This window comes from Nelumbo nucifera, chromosome 5, assembly GCF_055504915.1.
Source record: "Nelumbo nucifera cultivar China Antique chromosome 5, China Antique-T2T, whole genome shotgun sequence".
NCBI lineage: Eukaryota > Viridiplantae > Streptophyta > Magnoliopsida > Proteales > Nelumbonaceae > Nelumbo > Nelumbo nucifera.
The window spans coordinates 34081232-34099416 of NC_142653.1; the positions used below are offsets into that span (position 1 = coordinate 34081232).

General features: G+C 37.2%; 1 protein-coding gene across 2 annotated transcripts in view; it reads right to left on the reverse strand.

Moving 5' to 3' along the window:
• Positions 1 to 18185, reverse strand: part of LOC104599887 (exocyst complex component SEC5A-like) — a 71740-nt gene that overhangs the window by 7531 nt on the left and 46024 nt on the right. For both annotated transcript variants that reach the window (XR_016076027.1, XM_010262631.3), the window contains exons 11-18: positions 9292 to 9435; positions 8113 to 8239; positions 7787 to 7997; positions 2891 to 3006; positions 2555 to 2792; positions 1656 to 1752; positions 275 to 352; positions 108 to 164 (exon numbers count right to left, since the gene is read on the reverse strand). Coding sequence is in view for 1 of the 2 variants with exons in the window: in XM_010262631.3 (XP_010260933.1) it covers positions 108 to 164; positions 275 to 352; positions 1656 to 1752; positions 2555 to 2792; positions 2891 to 3006; positions 7787 to 7997; positions 8113 to 8239; positions 9292 to 9435 (1068 nt within the window). In the remaining variant the exon portion in view is untranslated. The remainder of the gene's footprint in view (positions 1 to 107; positions 165 to 274; positions 353 to 1655; positions 1753 to 2554; positions 2793 to 2890; positions 3007 to 7786; positions 7998 to 8112; positions 8240 to 9291; positions 9436 to 18185) is intronic.

Sequence of the window (18185 nt, forward strand, 5' to 3'; positions counted from 1 at the left end):
GGTAACAGCTTCACTGAAAATCCACAAACATTGAAGTGCATAGCATGCATACATATGAAGGAAGCCAATTAAGTTGCTGTTTGAGAACAAGAGCATGTGGTGGATACCTCTGCATGCACTGCAACGAAAGTATGCAGTAACTCAATGGCCGCATCTCGCACACCCTGCAAGATACTTTCAATGAGACTCATGAATGAAGTGCTATAGAGAGGATTTTCTAGATGAAGAAAGAGATCAAAAGAGCCAAGTACTAAGGTTTCTATTAATTCTATACTTTGACAGGAGGTGCTCCTCCCCATTGAACTCCAGCTTTCAGTAGATAGTTTACAGCAGCAATCCTGATAATATTTGCCTGATGAAAAGCATGAGGAGAGCAGAATAAAGACTTCAATAAGATTATTTAACCAACATTTACTATAACAAAGTGGAAATAGTATCTTCAGATTTCTCACTATTTGGATGGTCCACAGCATAACTGCATATCTAAAATAAAGTTCATTTGGAGTTCTGATTGTTTGTTTAGTACTTCATGTCAAAGTAAAATTTTGAAATGTACTTCTTCTCAGTCAAAAAGATACAAGAGTAGCATCCTATAGCAAAATTTTGTCAGGTTAATGTACCACCGTATGACTGTTAGTTTGATCCCATCACAACCACCTGATGCAGACATGGAAAAAGGGAAAGAAACCATGGAAGAAGAAATAAACTTTCTTCAAATTCTCTTTTTCCACATATGCATCATGTCCATGACCACCCAAACATCCTGCCCCACAAAAGTGAAGAAAGGAGAGAAGATTATCAATACATGATTATAAAAAGGTAGAGGATGCAGCATATATCTTGCCAAGGGGATTCATATACAGCGGAGATAAGTTTTGAGTTCCAAAGATAATGTGCCCCATTAAGCCTAGTTCCAAGATAGCTAGATATTAGTGCAACAAAATGTGTAAAACAATGATCTTGCCAAAATCCATATTCCAAACCAAGTTTGTAATGGTGTTGCATTCAAAAACTTTTACAACACAGCATGAAGCAGTCTGTGAGAAATTCTAAGAATGAAACTGGTTTCAGCCAGGTAATGTTTGACACATTTTCTGATTTTTAGAGAATTCAAATTGAATGGAAAATTTGCAACTTCTGGAACTGCTTTTCATGGTATTACATACTACTAGCTACAGAGAAGTTCATGATCCAGTTCAGCTCAATGCAAGGTGAAGTTCAGCAAGAAGAACAAAGGCAACTGCTCCCAGCCTATGCAGTTTCAGATTGTATAGTATTTTCTCCCATAACCTTTTTAACTTCGCATGACAAGCCTATTATCATTCCCAACTTGGCTTATAATGTGAACAAACCTAATGCAAATCAGTAATAACCACTCTTGTCCCTGCATAATTGATATTTAAGTTTACAAGAGTCGCACAATGGTTCATACCAGCACAATCAAATCCACGAATAGAAAATTTTGTTGCAATGGCTGAAATTTCATATCCTGAATAGGTGCATTAAACTAAAAGGCATCTCAAGATATTGTACAGAACAATAAATAAAACGAAACAAAATATTATAACCAAATGATTCTACTATCAAAACAATAAATAAAATGAAACAAAACAAGAATTCCAACAACCATTTCTTCAATCAATTGAAATACATACCTTTGCAAAAGTGTACTGTGCCAGGACCTTCTCTTCAAGTGCAGTGAAAGACATTATTAGATCTTGTATATCACTGTCTTCTTCTTCATCCTTCTCCCTGCAACAACACCCTTCCAGCAGGTAAGCAGCTAAAGGTAATTGAATTTTAGAATGAATTTCACAGCTTGATGAACTCTATCAGAGAGTAAGATGATTCCTATAGTGTAAAGCAACTCTAACTGACAATGTCTAGCCATTTAAGCATATTGAGATACAAAACCCCTAATAAAAGATGAGGAGACATACAATTTTATTTGTTAATTTATTTAATATTTAACCAGTTGAACAGTTTTCAGCATGCAGACCAACGATAATGACAGTTAGCACCACTACCCATTGAATACAAAGACAATCCAAGAAATGCCAGAAAGGATGTGGGTTGAAGAAGAAAACATTCATGGATGTGAACTGAGATAAGATTTGTCTAGCCAATCAACTTCAGTTTTCAAGTTGGCCAATAACATTTTAATAGTTCTTGCTGGAGAAGAATATTTCTTGGTGTTCAAATTAGTAGATACAGTAAAATAACAAAATAAGAGACCGGCTTCAGTCAGTGCAAGTCCATGCTCACACCGTTCAAACAGCCTCTTGCAACCTTGCATTGGGAATATCTCCCCATGAATAAAGCACATAAGTACGAAGATATTCCCAATGCAAGGCTGTAAAGGCTGTTCAAACAGTCATTGCACTGACCAAAGCCGAACTCACAAAATAAGGAAAAAATAAATATTTATGCCAGAAAGTTGGCAGAACAATCACCCTTTCAGATGCAAAATATGATCAGATAAGAAATAGTTAAAACAGATGTAAGGCCTAAAACATTCATCCATATACCAGGTAAAAAGGGGAAGAGAACACACCTAGACTGCAACCAAATATGTTTGTACTTGTTGTACAACTCATAAGAAAGTTCATCTTTGCAATATCCAATATTGCTCAAGATTATCAACAACTTCTGATGTGGATCACCAGCAATATTGCTAGGTGGAAGACCCTGATCTTTCCCTTCAGGTTCATGTAAATATCCATTTTGTAGGTGTGAAGTTTCTTGGCTTGATCTACTCTGTGTAAGTTCACCTCCAATCTGCTCTAACTGACCTGATTATTATGTACATCACAAGATAAACAATCTTAGCACTAGAAGAGAAAAAATTGCAGGTTCAATAAAAATAGTGATGGTAATTGAACAACTATACCTGCAAAATCAATGAAACAGTTTAGAAGTGCAAGTCTAACAGATTCTTGGATTTCTTGAAGATGCAGAAATATGTTCTCTGATTTTGTGGCTTCACTCCTCAGGCTCATTATCATCCTTGAATAGATAAAGAACAAGATTATTGAATCTGGGAAGAAGACTCCACTTTGAAGGACTGGACATTGTTCTGAATAAAGAAAAATATATGGTCTGCATGTTGTAAAGTTTAAACACTGCTTTTATCGAAAAAAAGAAAAAGTTAACACCATGCTCCTCAAAGAAGGAACTCGACCCAACCTGTCCACGATGTAAAATGTCCATAAATTTCCTAATATTTCACAACATGTTTCCATTTCCATGGGTAGCTACATGAAATTTGACTGGAGTCAACACACTCACGAGTGAACACAACCAACACTATGTGGAGTGCAAGAGATAGTATTATAAAATATTTGGTGAAAATATTATAGAAATGTGAAGTAGCAATCTGAAGTGCAAGAGATAGTATTAAAACATAAAGTTAAATATTAGTTTTTGTTTATGTAATAGATTATTTGGTTGATATACTAGAATCATTTGAATGTTCCATGAGTTTAAATTTTGCTTGAATGCATTCTATCATGTAGTTTTGGATCTTAAGGTTTACAAGGCAACTTCACAGCATATTATTTTTTCAATAACCTTAGTTTCTTAGCTTTATTTAATGATTTGGAACAAAATAATAATTTAAAAAGGCGTGCCTATGCTTCTTTTATCATTTCATAAAATATCATTCTATATTTTTGCATATTTTACAATGTTTCCAGCATGTCTATAATTTTACAATATATCTGTATGATATTTCTAACATGTTTCCTATGTTTGAACAACCAACACCAACACTTTAAACCTTGAACCTGTCCCATATATAGTGCATCTGCATTCAATCAAGCCTATATATATATATAAATAGTTCAATGTTGCAATGTCAATGGCTTGAGATTAGCATGTGTCGACCTCAACCCAAACATAACCCAAAACTCGATAAAGTCTGATCCAAACTTAACCCAATAGGGTCGGGTCAGTGCAGAACCCATTGATAGGGTGCAAATGGACCATATCATGATCCGATTCGAATCCGAATCCTATTGTCGGATTTTCTAATCGGATCGGGTCTCACATAACATAATTCACCCAATTAGACTAATAACTGGGTTTTTTTGTTATTTGGGTAAGCCCCATTCAGGAAATCACGTAGATGTTCCCTTAATTACATCTCTGCTAGGGGCAGAGAAAACCCTTTTATTCTGATTCAGAAGTACAAATGAATAGACTAAACTAAGCAACATTTTTCTACAGAATTTTCCTTTTGAAAATTCCGGTATATATTCCCTCTTTGTTGAGAGAAACACAAGCAAATAATAAACAAACTTTTTATACATAACAAGTAAATAGGTATCACAAATAGTCATATTTCATCAATAAGGCTACAAATGGCCTTTAAATTGTGGTTATGTGCATTATCATGGTGTGAGGAACCATAATCAACCAAGTTTCATGAACAAGGTTGTAGATGGTTTTCCCCCTCACACATAGGTTAATAGGTTGTGAGAAACCATAATCAGCCAAGTTTCATGAACAAGGCTATAGATGGTTGTCTCCCTCACATATGATTAAAATGAGACAAGGAGAAGAAAAAAAAAAGGAAAATAATAACAAAGAAAGAAAGTGTGAAAGGAGTATAAGGAAAGACATAAGTCTAATAGAGGAAGTTGTAGGAGAATCATAATGAAGAGGTGGAGGAGGAATACTGCAATCCCTACCTTCTTCTTTCTCCTCTTCTCCCTTTTCTTCCACACCACAACCTTCTCTTCTTTCTCCTTTGGTTTGTCTCTTGTTGATGTAAATTCTATCAACTGAATAGAATTAGCCAATAAAATGGCATTAGCCCCTTCTCCTTGTAGGAGAGGGGTTTATATAGAGGAGGGAGGTGGTTAAGTAACTCCCCATTCCTCTCTTCTTAGAGTGCCAAGTGTCACCCCACTTAAAATGGATTGAGGGAAAAGAAAACTCTTCCTTCCTAAGGTGACAAGTGTCCCCCCACTTAAAGTGGGTTAAGGAGGGAGAAGAAAACTCTCCCCCAGGATGACATGTGTCCCCCCACTTCAAGTGGTTAGAGGAGGGAAAATAACTCTCTCCCCTAGGATGCGTCCCCCCGCCCCACTTCAAGTGGTTAAAGGAGGGAAAATAAATGCTTCTTCCTAGGGCGGCATGTGTCCCCCCCCCCCACTTAAAGTGGTTAGAAGAGGGAAATAACTCTCTCCCCTAGGGTGACATGTGTCCCCCCCCCCCCCCACTTCAAGTGGTTAAAGGAGGGAAAATAGTTCTCTTGTTAGAATAGGACAAGTGGCATTCCTTTATAAATAAGTGGGACACCTAACACAAAATTAATTAATATAGATTTATTCTTTTAGGGCTTGTTGTTCCATTAAATCAGCTCTACTGCAAGCCCATTAAATGCTTATTGCATTACAAACAAGCCCAATTAACTTGGGGCTTGTTGTTCACTAAACTAGACTGTAGGCCCCTTTCTTTACTAAAATGTTTCAGCCCACCAATAGGACTGACTAGGCTTATAAAAAAGCCCTTTTTCTTCTTTATTATTATTTTTTTAAGTTGTATCTGGGAGTATCTTAATAACCTGCTCCCAGTCCAGCAATTTTTCTTATTTTTTTTTATTTTAAAAATATAAAAAAACTAAAAAAGTAAGCATTGCCTTGATTGGACCAATAAAGTTGTACATGATTATAGAGAGAGAGTGGGAATAATAATATGACATAACAAAGTAAAATATTAATAAATCAAATAATCTAAATAGATTGATGTTAAACAATCAAACATAAAACAACAAAATAAAAATATTATTTTAAAATTATCAATTTAAAAATCCACTAAACTTCCACTTAAAATAATAACTATTAACAAAACAATTAATTGATAGTTTTAATATAACATTTCAATTCAACTTAAAAATCAAACTTAATAAACACTAATAAAAATAAGAAATTTAAATACACAGGCAAGCATGTCCATGTCCTAGGCCCAGACAAATATTATTACACTTGAGATGTGGGCCAAGCTAGGCCAAGCAACCTTAAAAATTGTTAATACACTATCAAAATTTGGCCCGTATGTTTTATTTATTTATTTTTTTTTTTTGTTCATTGGGCTACACAATGGAGGTAGCTCATCCCTCATATCTCCTTCAGCTTCAATATTATCTAAAAATAGTTAAAACCCAAAAATAATGTATGCATAGGTTGCACTCGGTTTGGTTCAATCCAATTACGAATGTCACAGTGCATGCAACTTGGGTGGGTTGGGTCTAGATGAGGATCAATCCAAGCCTAATCCAAAGTCTTAAACCTTGAGTTCGAGCTTAGATTAATTTAACTATAGATTAACGTAATTATGACTATAGCCTAACTTTATATATTTACTAATATTTAAGTATTTTAAATATTTAAGTGATATTTACAAAAAAATTGTAACATTTAATCATTAATAAAGTAAAATAAATAAAATATAACACTTATAGATAATATAGAAAAATTAATTATTTTATTAAGTAATTAGCAATAATTTATTATTTTTGTTAAAAATATTAATACAATTAATCCAAATTACTAAATTAGTAAATCATTTTTGTAACAAATTATTAAAATTAAGATTTAATTATTTTAAACAACATTGCATTCCATCCTTAGTTATAAATTTTGGTTATTTCGCATTCCCTTGATAAATCCTATGCATCACACAGGTCCCCGCTAGTGTGTGTGTGTGTGTGTGTGTGTAAGATCATCGGATCAGATATAGGATTTATCAGATCGGATTCAAATATACCCCTATCCAAATTCAATTCAATCTGTTTGCATCCCTACCCATTGACATCCCTATGTTTACCAAATAAGAACAACTTGCTTAAGACAAGTCAAAAAGGATATCCATCAATTAGTTCCATTATTATTCACAATAGTTTGAAGTGTGGGGTACAACATTAATTCCATATTTTCTCCAAAGTCAGAGTTGATTTGTTCCTGGCATTAGTCACTTGATTATGGTCAACGCACTCACTGGATAATGACTTTGAACATCTTTGGAGGTTATCACATGTGACAACATTAAAGGCTGGTTTCGTATATATAGGTTCTTACTTCCTAGCTTGATGGCTCCCTGACTGAAACTCGACCATGGGAAGAATATTATCAAACTGATATGGCAACTGTCCCGCTGGCAACCTCCGAACTTCTGAGTGATTCATTACCAAGGTCCAGTAGGGTAGGGGTGGATGGTTTTGTGAAAGCCTTCACTCTTTCAGTTCAATAAGGTTCTTTTTTTATGGTAACTTATCAAGAACTTTATTAATGAAAAAAAAAATGAAGAAAACTCCACAAGCACAACCTAAGGACATGCCTTCCCTGAAAAATACAGAAAAAGAGAGCTATGCCCTTCAATGTTCTCCCACAAACATTATTTGATACTCAAACCTAAATAAAACCCCACTAGCTTAGGGTATTTGAACCCCTTTCTGGATGCTCTTTAATGAGATTCATCTCTTGAATATGAGAGAGTGTAAATGGGCCTGGACCTGGAGCTGCCAAGTCTCATTGGGTAAACATGGGTCTTGGCTTCTAACCATATGGAATTTGCAACACAGACCTTGTTTCCCCATTCCACACTATGAAAGGCCATACGTGGACATCCAAATTGCCAGCACCAAATAATTAGGGAAGGCCATAATCATCTGAACACGAAGATTCACATCTCCAAAACTGAAATATGATACAGAATGAATATACAGAAATTATGCATGTTGTGGTGTATGGAAATTTATAAGAAAGTTATCTTAAAAACTTACGAATTTATCTGATCCATTGCTGAGGATATCATTGTACGAAATGCTAAAGGTGAAAAAGATATGGTGTATGGAGATTTATTCCTTTCAAGGATTGATACTGGAACCCATGATTCATCTTTCAGTATCTCTTCTGTTGTTGTTCGCATCCACGAGCAAAGCCTCAATATGTAGATTTTCGTGATTTCTAATTGGAGTGCACACAGAGATGTAACTGCCACACTCAAACAATAATACAACCAAGAATAAGAAATGAGTCAATCCGAGAAGACAACAAAGTACAAGATAAACAATTCAAGAGGAAAATGAATTACGGAACGAACAAGTACCAGTACTAGGAGGAGCTGACTCTTTCCCATCAAAAGCTTGGCATGCTTTAGATATTTCCTTTACAGCATTACTCATGTATGGGCATAGAATATTTGATTCTTCAAGGTCATGGAATGTGTTATGAACCTATGCAGAGTAAGTTATACTTGAATCAATTTCATTAGCCCAAACTAATTCTCTAAGCAGAGCATATATGGAACAAGAAGAGATGCAATCAGACAGAAAACAATAACACATTAGGGTACAAAAATACCAAGCAGATAGAACTCCAAAGCTTCTTTAGCAGATTAAAGGGTGAAGGATGAGAAGGAAAAATATATTCCAGATTGAAAATGATATGGATTGATCAGGTTTGAGACTGATGAGATAAAGGTCTCAATGGGAAGAGTTCGGATAAATTAAAAGGCTAATTTTCTATATTAGTATGATTTTTTTTTTGATGAATTTCTATATAAGTATGATTTGTATTATATTATATGCAAAAAGCCATTTCTTTTGTTTAAAGATACTATGGCTGTTTTGTCCAAAGTTACTAAGACACCAGAAGACATGAAAATTTGAGAAATGCCAGCACTTTAACAATACATGACACTCCATGGCATCAGCAATAGAAAGGGGAAGCCAGAGCCTTGTGCAACAAGGAAAGAAAACAATGTCTTTCGTGTATAGATAACTCATTTTGCATGTGCCATTACATTAGCACTCCATGATAGTTTTGTAAGTTGAGTAAAGGGACATCTTGTACAATCATGTTCATCATGTATAGATAACTCATTGTTCATGTTTATTTCAAGGGTTCCCCCCTCTCATTAATACAGAAATTACACTTATGCTTATAAGAAAAATATGGATGTTCTTGTCAAGTTGTCTATCCTCGTAACTTATAATATCTTCAATTCCTCCAATTCTATAAATATCGACAAAAATGGAATTAAGTTTATCACAGATACAATCACTACAAGTTCTATATAGAAGCCATAAAAAATTCTAAGCAAATATCAGAAATGTTTAATCCCTTGAACAAGAATTAATAGCTTTCCAAGTTTCCATTACAAAGCCAATAGTTACTCAGAAATCCAACATAAATGGTAACATATTCTACAAGGTTTGTAGTGATATACTGGTAGAAGATGCAGCCACCATTTATGGTTATCTCAGAAAAGTAAAGGCATGCTTACCTTAAATTCATATGCAGATATGGTACTGCATATCATTCCAGCAACCTCATCAAGAGAATGAGTTGAGTACTTTGTGTCACCAGCTTTATCATCAAGCTTATTACTGGAAGCTTTGACATTTGGATCAGCAGAAACCTGGGAAGACTGTTCCAAAACAGTGTATATTTTTAAATGAAACCCATAAATGAAGAGAAAACCAAATTGTGGCTATAGAAAAAAGGAAAAAACACAAAAAAAAAAATGTCAACAAAGGGAAGCATCAAGCATCTAATACATGATATGATGATAAAGTTCTATATCACCTTGAGAACAAGGAATACAATCATTTGATCAAAGCTCACAAGAAAGTCCACAAGAAAAGAGACTGAAGACAAGTTGCTCTTATTGAATGGAGAAGCATTACTATGTCTCCTGCCCCAAGATTCACCACTGTTCTGGTTCCCCTCTCCAAAAAACATATATAAATAAACAAATAAGGTGAAGATCGACCAAATGTGAATTCCTGTGGCTGCAAATAGTATAAAATTAAATTTTGATTGTTGTACATTATGAAACCTGGAGACATTAGTGATATTCTAATTATAGTAAATGGTGTACCTAATCTCATATATTTTGTTCCTTTGGGGTTTGAGTTAGAGAGGCTTATCATTGAGGGCAATTCTAAAACCAGGATAGGTGAGTCAGGAGATTGGTCTAGGGGCCTTTGGAGACTCGGTCATCAATTCAGTAAACTGTGGTCTCAAACAACCAGATTGAACCACTCATGCTAATGGTACTCATGAAGATCTAATTTTCTCTTGGCACTGTCTTGCAGGTATGCTGTATAGCAGCCCTTTTTCTTGGGTTTGGACTGTTCCAAGCATAGTTTTCAAACTCTTATGAGTGACAATCTGATTCACAATTTGATCCATGAATATCAAGGGTTTTGATATGGATCTTATGTTTGGATCCTTTTCTGCAAAGTCTTATGATTATTGTTTGAATCCTATGATTCAATTCATGAATCTTACAATTCATGCAATTTGAATCAGTTCAATTAAAACTTCATTCTTATTTTGTCAATTCATTGTTTCTTTTAACTTTTTTTCAAAAGATTCTTGTTTTCCATCATGTGTAGGTTAAACTTGATAGTCAAGTTTACAATTATATCATTTTATGTGGATTGAAGTCCTTTCCATTCTCTTGATCACAGAGTCCCAAATGCTTCTGGAGTTGCATTCGGCTCCTAATGGTAGCCCCAAATACTTGAGCTGAAGACAACTAATGTCACAGCCCAGCTCCTCCACCAAACTATCTAAGTTAGCAACATTTCCAATCGGAAGCAGCTCACTTTTAGCTAGATTGACTTTCAGCCCAGACACAACTTCAAACCAATGAAGGGGGAATCTAAGATGCTGCATTTGTTCTTGTTTGTCACCACAGAAGAAGAGAGAATCAGCAGAAAATTGAAGCAGAGATCTTTCTTCCCCCATTACCTACTTCAGAGACTTTGATTAGGCATTCCTTCCCCTCAAAAAAATCTTCAAATCCTCTCTTTTGAGAACCTCTAGAATATTCGTAAACTTTCATTTCCCAAGATCTCAAAATAGCAACAAGACAAGACCAGAAATAAAACTGTCTCAATGTCTGAATTGGTTAATCTAGTCTCTTCTCTAGTATAAGAAAGCAACGAACCGTCTTTCAGACAACATATGACCCAATTAGAGTTTTCTATAGATTAAAATAAAAATATTTGGGTTGACTCAGATATATGTTTTTGAATTTCCCCTTCTAAATCCCCCCTCCCCCCCCCAAAAAAAAAACGGAAAAGATTCACTTTGCTACCTGATGATTATGATTTTCTTTTGCTCATAGAAAAATATTGCACCCACCACATGATGCCAAATGGCCTCATTTATAAACATAACTAAATGCAGATATATCATATTCATTCTCTCTTTTTTCTGATCAGCAGAAAATTATTTAATTATAAATGAGATTAGTACAACTTAATGACAAGAAAGTTATCCCCCAACAATCATAATCAAGGTTACATGGAAACCCAAAACAGTTGTTAGCTTCAATACCCCTTGTATGGCAAGGGAGTCAAGCTAATTCATTTGCACTTCTTCTTACCCACTTGAATTCACCATTTATGTCCTTCACAATTCTTTCTACTTCCCTTAAAATGTGTTTGAGAGTCCATGGGATATGCCTATTGCAGTTTTCCCATGAAATAACTACTTTTGAATCCCCTTCTATCTCCACCTGTCTATAAACCAGTTGCTTTGCTAAACGAATACCTTGCAGAAGTGCCAATAATTCTCCTCTCTTTTTTTTTTTTGAGAAAAAGTAACTGAAAGAAATAAGGTACATAGGATGATGTACAATCAAAAAAACTAGAGGGAGCCCCACAAGAGCTACACAGGTAGAGACCTGTCACTGTACAAAGCATCCAAATGAGCACCAGACTATGCTAGGCCATCTGCTATTGAGTTTAATTTCCTTGGAATCCAATGCAAGTTTACAGTCATGGCCCCCAGAATATCTCTAGCCTCAGCCAAATAGTGACAGTCTCCAAGGGCCGCCCTCCTTTTTTTTTTTTTTTGATCAATGGCCGCCCTCCTTTTCTTCTAACCATTTTATAGCATTTGCAGAGTCACCTTCAATGGTTATGTTCTGAATGCCCAAGCCTCTAACAATACGGATAGCAATGAGAGCAGCCAAAACCCCTGCCTCAGTAGAGTCACCAGTCTCAATTGGCCCACTAAAAGCCCAGCATATACTACTATGACTATTGTTGAAGATTAATTAGTTTTATGATGTTTTTCTGAGTAGATGTTTTATGTTAGTTGTTAGATAGGAGGTGGGGACCACAGTAGTTATGTGAGTCCAAATTTTGTTATGTTTTTGAGTGTTATATATGCTGTTTTATGTTTTGCCGCCCTATAAGGGCATAGTTGTCTTTGTACTGTTCTATTATTTTAGTATAAATAACAAGTGAAGGGGGCGGCCAGATTATTGCTCTCTTTTCTTTCAAACTTCTCTTCTTCTCCTTCTCTCTTCAAGAAACTACTTTTCTTTTATATTTTTTTTTAATTCAGCAGATTTCTACTTGGTATCAGAGCATCGGCTAGGGTTTCTTGAAGCATTCTCATGCAGCCCTAGATCAGCCGACTGCATGAAGTAGTAAAGGGCTGATCGATCTGCTATAGATTGCCCAATTCTTGGAGTTTTTGGTGGGATCTAGTCATCAGAAAGGTGATCTACTGTTCGGCATCAAAATCAGGAAGAACTGGAGTACGGGGAAGACTCCCAAAAAAGGTGGACTCTTTGTTTTTGATCTGATCTTGGGCGCCCAGGTATTGTTAGTTTTCTTTTGATTTTTTGAAGATGGCAGTTTGGTTTCTGGAATTTTCTGGGCCTCCCGGAGTGATCGATTCACTTTTCTCTCTGTTGGGAGGCGTGGGGAGGAGAGAGATTTCCCTCCAGCCATGGTTTAAAGTATCAATACGATGTGCCCCGTATCGGGCGTATCGTATCGTATCTTTTGAAAAAGGTATGGTCCGAAATGCCTGTTTCCAGATGTTTCGGACCCCCAACTTTTTGTAATAATAAAAAACATGTTTTAAGATTCCCAAAAAACCAAAATTTGAAAAAACAAAACTAAAAAAAAGTTGTTTCGGCCGTTTCTAAGTACCGATACGATACGGCCGATATGTGTATCGTATCGATACTTTGAACCTTGCCTCCAGTTAGGGTTTTCTTCTTCCGAAAGGGTTGGTTTTTGTGTGTGTGATATTAAATTATTTTTTGAAGGTCTCCAATCTACTTTTTTCTTACTGTTGAACGGTTTAAAGTAAGATGGAGAGTTGGAATACCGAGATGAAATCTACCGGTACTGTGGGACTAGGTGTTGGATGTAGTAGTGATATTTTTGGGTTTGGGATCATTACTACAGTAAAACTTGATGGCACAAATTATTTGGAGTGGGCACAATCAGCTAAGATAGCTATTGGTGCCCGTGGAAAATTAGGGTATCTCACTAGGGAGGAGAAGAAACCTGATACAGACTCTTCTCGATGGGTGTAGGAGAATTACATGGTAATGTCCTGGCTGTGTAATTCTATGTTACCTCATATTGCAAAAATTTCCTATGGGCTAATACTGCTAAGGAGATTTGGGATGGAGTGACTGAAACCTACTCTCAGAAGCAAAATGAAGACAGAGCCTATCAATTAAGAAATTAGGTGATAAGTATGAAACAGGGAGAAAAACCTCTTGTTGTGTATTTCTCCATGCTGAAAACCCTATGGCAGGAAATAGATCACTTAGAAATTGTGGTATGGGAAAGTGTAAATGATGCAGCAACTTATCACAGACTGGTAGAGAGGAATAGGGTTTTTGAGTTCTTGGTAGGGCTGAACCCTGAATTTGACATTGCTAGGCAGCATATTCATTCTAGGGAAAGTGTGACACTCTCTCAAGCCTATGTCTTTGTCTGTGGAGAGGAGAGTAGGAGGAATGTAATGCTGAGACAGCCTGGGATTGACCAGTCGGCTATGGTTGGTACAACAAAACCTAAGCCAAATGGAGACAGGGGGAGTAGTGAGACTAGAAGGGAAGATAAGAAAGACTTGGTGTGTGATTATTGCAAGAAGCCTAAGCATACCAGGGACACTTGTTGAAAGCTTCACCCAAATCTTATGCCCGCTCGGATAAGAAACAAGAAGGGAAATGCAAATGTAGCCACTACAAGAGACTCTTCAGCCCCTCTCTCCCAAACTTATTGGGAATCCATTGTAGTAGCAGCTGTGAGAACAGAATTGGAGAGGTTTGGACAGCTTATGAGTAAGAAAGATTCACCTAGCTCTAGCCTTCCAGATGGACAGCAGAATGCAGGAGCCAACTACACCACTTCCTTTGCACATATAGGTAGTTCATATGCAACTGCAAATCTTGCATCCACTTCAAGTAAGGAGGGACCTCCCTGGGTTATAGACTCAGGAGAATCTGAGCATATGACTAATGCCCCTACCATTTTCAGTTCCTATCAGTTGTGCTCTAGTAGAGACAGAGTAATGGAGTCTACCTTCTAGATGAGATTCCGAGACATCAGGGCCATCATGTTAGCAGCAGCAGTAGTAGTGGGTCAGAGTCAATGAACCAAATTATGCTTTGGCACAATTGCTTGGGACATCTTTCTTTTAGTTCTTTGAAATGTCTTTTCCCAAAGTTGTTTAAGTCTGTTCAGTTATCTACTTTGGAGTGTGAGAGTTGTTAGTTAGGAAAGCATTGTAGACAGTCTTTTAGACCAAGTAATAAAAGAAGTACTTCTTTTGATATTGTTCACACTGATGTATGGGGGCCATATCATATCCCTTCCATGGGAGCATTCCGTTACTTTCTCTTGTTTGTGGATGATTATACACGATATTCTTGGATATATTTGATGAGATCACTTAATGAGGTTCCTAACTTGGTACGACAGTTCCACCAGATGGTTCTCACACAATTTGGAGTGAGAACTAAGGCTTTTAGATCAGATCATGCCAAAGAGTACTTTGAGAAGGACCTGACCACGTATCTCTTAGAACATGGTGTAGTTCATCAGAGCAGTTATGCATATACACCGCAACAAAATGGAGTTGCTGAGAAGAAAAATAGACACATTGTGGAGGTGGCAAGGAGTCTCATGGTGTGTGCTTCAGTTCCTGTGCAGTTCTAGGGAGATGCAGTTCTTACAGCCGTGCATTTGATTAACCGTGTTCCTTCACGAACTTTGGGGTTTAAGGTGTCATTTAGCCTTCTTTCTCCAGATGGAGAGATATTTCATATACCTCTGAGGGTTTTTGGTTGTGTTTCTTTTGTTCACATTCTTGACCCTCATCGCAAGAAATTGGATTCTAAAGGCCAAGAAATGTGTTTTTCTTGGGTATGCCCAGAACCAAAAGGGGTATTGCTGGTATGACCCAGTGTCGAGGAGCAGATTTGTCACTATGGATGTTACCTTCTTTGAATCCACATTCTTCTTCTCGAGTGGTTCTCCTCAGGGGGAGAGTTTTGGGGAGGAGAACTCACAATTTGTTCCTCTTCTTGTTTCTGTGGTGCCTCCATCAGTTCAGCCAGCACCTGCACCTCCAGTTTCATTACCTGAGCCACTACAGGCAGCCTCACAGAAATACCAGTGCCGGCAGATGATGGTTGACTCCACACATCCTCAACCCACACCACTCTCTATCAGTCCTTCTGAAACTCCAGATTCGGAAGATACAGTTCCAGGTATTCCTCTTGAGCCTGAGCCTGTTATGTTTTCTGATGATAATGTTTCTATCCCTAACACCATTGTTGCAACTGATCCCACTGACCTTGATCTTCCCATTGCACTTCGTAAGGGGAAGAGAAAGTGTACAGCCCACTGCATTTCACACCATCTTTCCTACAGTGCCTTACCACCCTCCTACCGTGCTTTTCTTTCTTCCTTGGATTTTGTGTCTATACCCAGGAATGTTACTGAGGCTCTCTCCAAACTTGATTGGAAAACAGCCATGCAACATGAGATGGATGCTTTAGTCAAAAACCAAACTTGGGAAATAGTTGATCTCCCCCCAGACAAGGAGACAGTCGGATGTAAATGGGTATTCACAGTGAAGTATAAGGCCGATGGCAAGATAGAGAGGTACAAGGCAAGGTTGGTAGCAAAAGGGTATACTCAGACCTATGGTGTTGATTATCTGGAAACCTTTGCACCAGTAGCTAAGATGAGTTCAGTTCGTATCCTTTTATCTCTAGCAGTCACCTATTCATGGCCCTTGTTCCAGCTTGATGTCAAAAATGCTTTCCTCAATGGTGATTTATAGGAGGTATATATGGACATTCCAGCAGGCTTTTATGAAAATGTTGGTAAAGGAAAGGTGTGCAGACTCAGAAAATCTCTATATGGACTGAAACAGTCACCTAGGGCTTGGTTTGACAGGTTCAAAGGGGCACTCATCCGTTTTGGATACACATAAACACAATATGATCACACCCTCTTTGTGAAGAGGAGAGATGCCCTAGTGTCAATTCTGATTGTGTATGTGGATGATATAGTGGTGATAGGAAATGATCTGGAGGAGATTGATGATCTCAAAAAATCATTGCAGCAAGAATTTGAGATCAAAAATCTCGGTGAGCTCAAATATTTCTTAGGGATTGAAGTTGCAAGATCCAAGCATGGGATAATTCATTTCACAGAGACAGTGTGTACTTGACCTACTGCGGGAGACTAGGAAGCTGGGGACCAAACCAGCAGACACTCCTACTGATCCAAATCATAGAATTAATGGTGTGGATGGTGAGTTGGTAAAGGATGTGGGGAGATATCAAAGAATGGTGGGCCGACTGTTGTATTTGTGTATGACATGACCAGATATTTCTTATGCTGTCAGTGTTGTGAGCCAGTACATGCATGCACCTCGGGTTCAGTACTGGGAAGCTATTGAGAGAATACTTGCATATCTGAAAAAGCACCCTGGCAAAGGCATTCTTTTCTCAAATCATGAAAATCTAAAGCTAGAATCTATACAGATGCAAACTGGGTAAGATGCTTAGATGACAGGAGGCCTACATTAGGAGTGTGTACCTTTGTAGGTGGAAACTTAATATCCTAGAAGAGTAAGAAGCAAGCGGTTGTGGCAAGGTCAAGTGCAAAGGCTGAGTATAGATCCATGGCTCATGGTGTCTCAGAACTTCTTTGGGTTAGATCTCTTTTGAGTGAGATTGGGGTGAAAGCAGAGGAACCTATGATGTTATACTATGACAATCAGGCTGCAATCAATATTGCCCACAATCCAATTCAGCATGATAGGACAAAGAACATTGAAGTTGATAGACACTTCATAAGAGAAAGGGTAACAATCGGAGAAGTTTGTTTGCCTTATGTCTCTTTAGAGTTGCAGCTGGCTGATGTTCTCACTAAAGGGGTGGCAAAGAACAAGCTTGAACATGACCTACGCAAGTTGGGAATGTGTGACATTTACTCCCAACTTGAGGGGGAGTGTTGAAGATTAATTAGTTTTATGATGTTTTTTTGAGTAGATGTTTTATGTTAGTTGTTAGATAGGAGGTGGAGACCACAGTAGTTATGTGAGTCCAAATTTTGTTATGTTTTTGAGTGTTATATATGCTGTTATATGTTTTGCCGCCCTATAAGAGCATAGTTGTCTTTGTACTGTTCTATTATTTTAGTATAAATAATAAGTGAAGGGGCGGTCAGATAATTGCTCTCATTTCTTTCAAACTTCTCTTCTTCTCTTCTTCTCCTTCTCTCTTCCTTCTCTCTTCAAGAAACTACTTTTCTTTTATATTTTTTTTAATTCAGCAGATTTCTACTATGACTATCTCTTAACACTCCTCCAATTCTAGCTATTCCCGGATTGCCCTGTTAGAGTTGACAGCCTAGGGGTATTCTAGTCCTTTTACATTGTTTTATTAAAAGTTGTTTTGTTTAAGTAGGGTGTCCCATACATAACCAGGGGCATAAGAGAGAGGTTAATTCTCTCAAGCTGTGGCCATTCCTTTCTATCTCTCCTCTCTTCTACTTCTTTCTTTTTTCCTTTTATTCTAGGGCTAAGATTAGATCTGACCAAACTGGTAACATGCCCAAAGCACTTCCATCAAAGTTTAGTGTCATCATTCCTTCCTTTATTGTAAATGGGCCTTGGGGAATGGCTGGGGTGGGAGGAGAACAGGAAGTTGTATACACTGCTGTGCAGGTCACTAACAGAGATACCTTTGAATAGATCAGAGCTGGTGACCCACAAATTACAGCTATGAGCAAGCATCAAAATATTGAGACACCTGATACCCAAAAGATGGGTATCAGTATATTAGCTGCAAAATGCTTAGGTTTTTATGAAAACTGGTTAACTGGA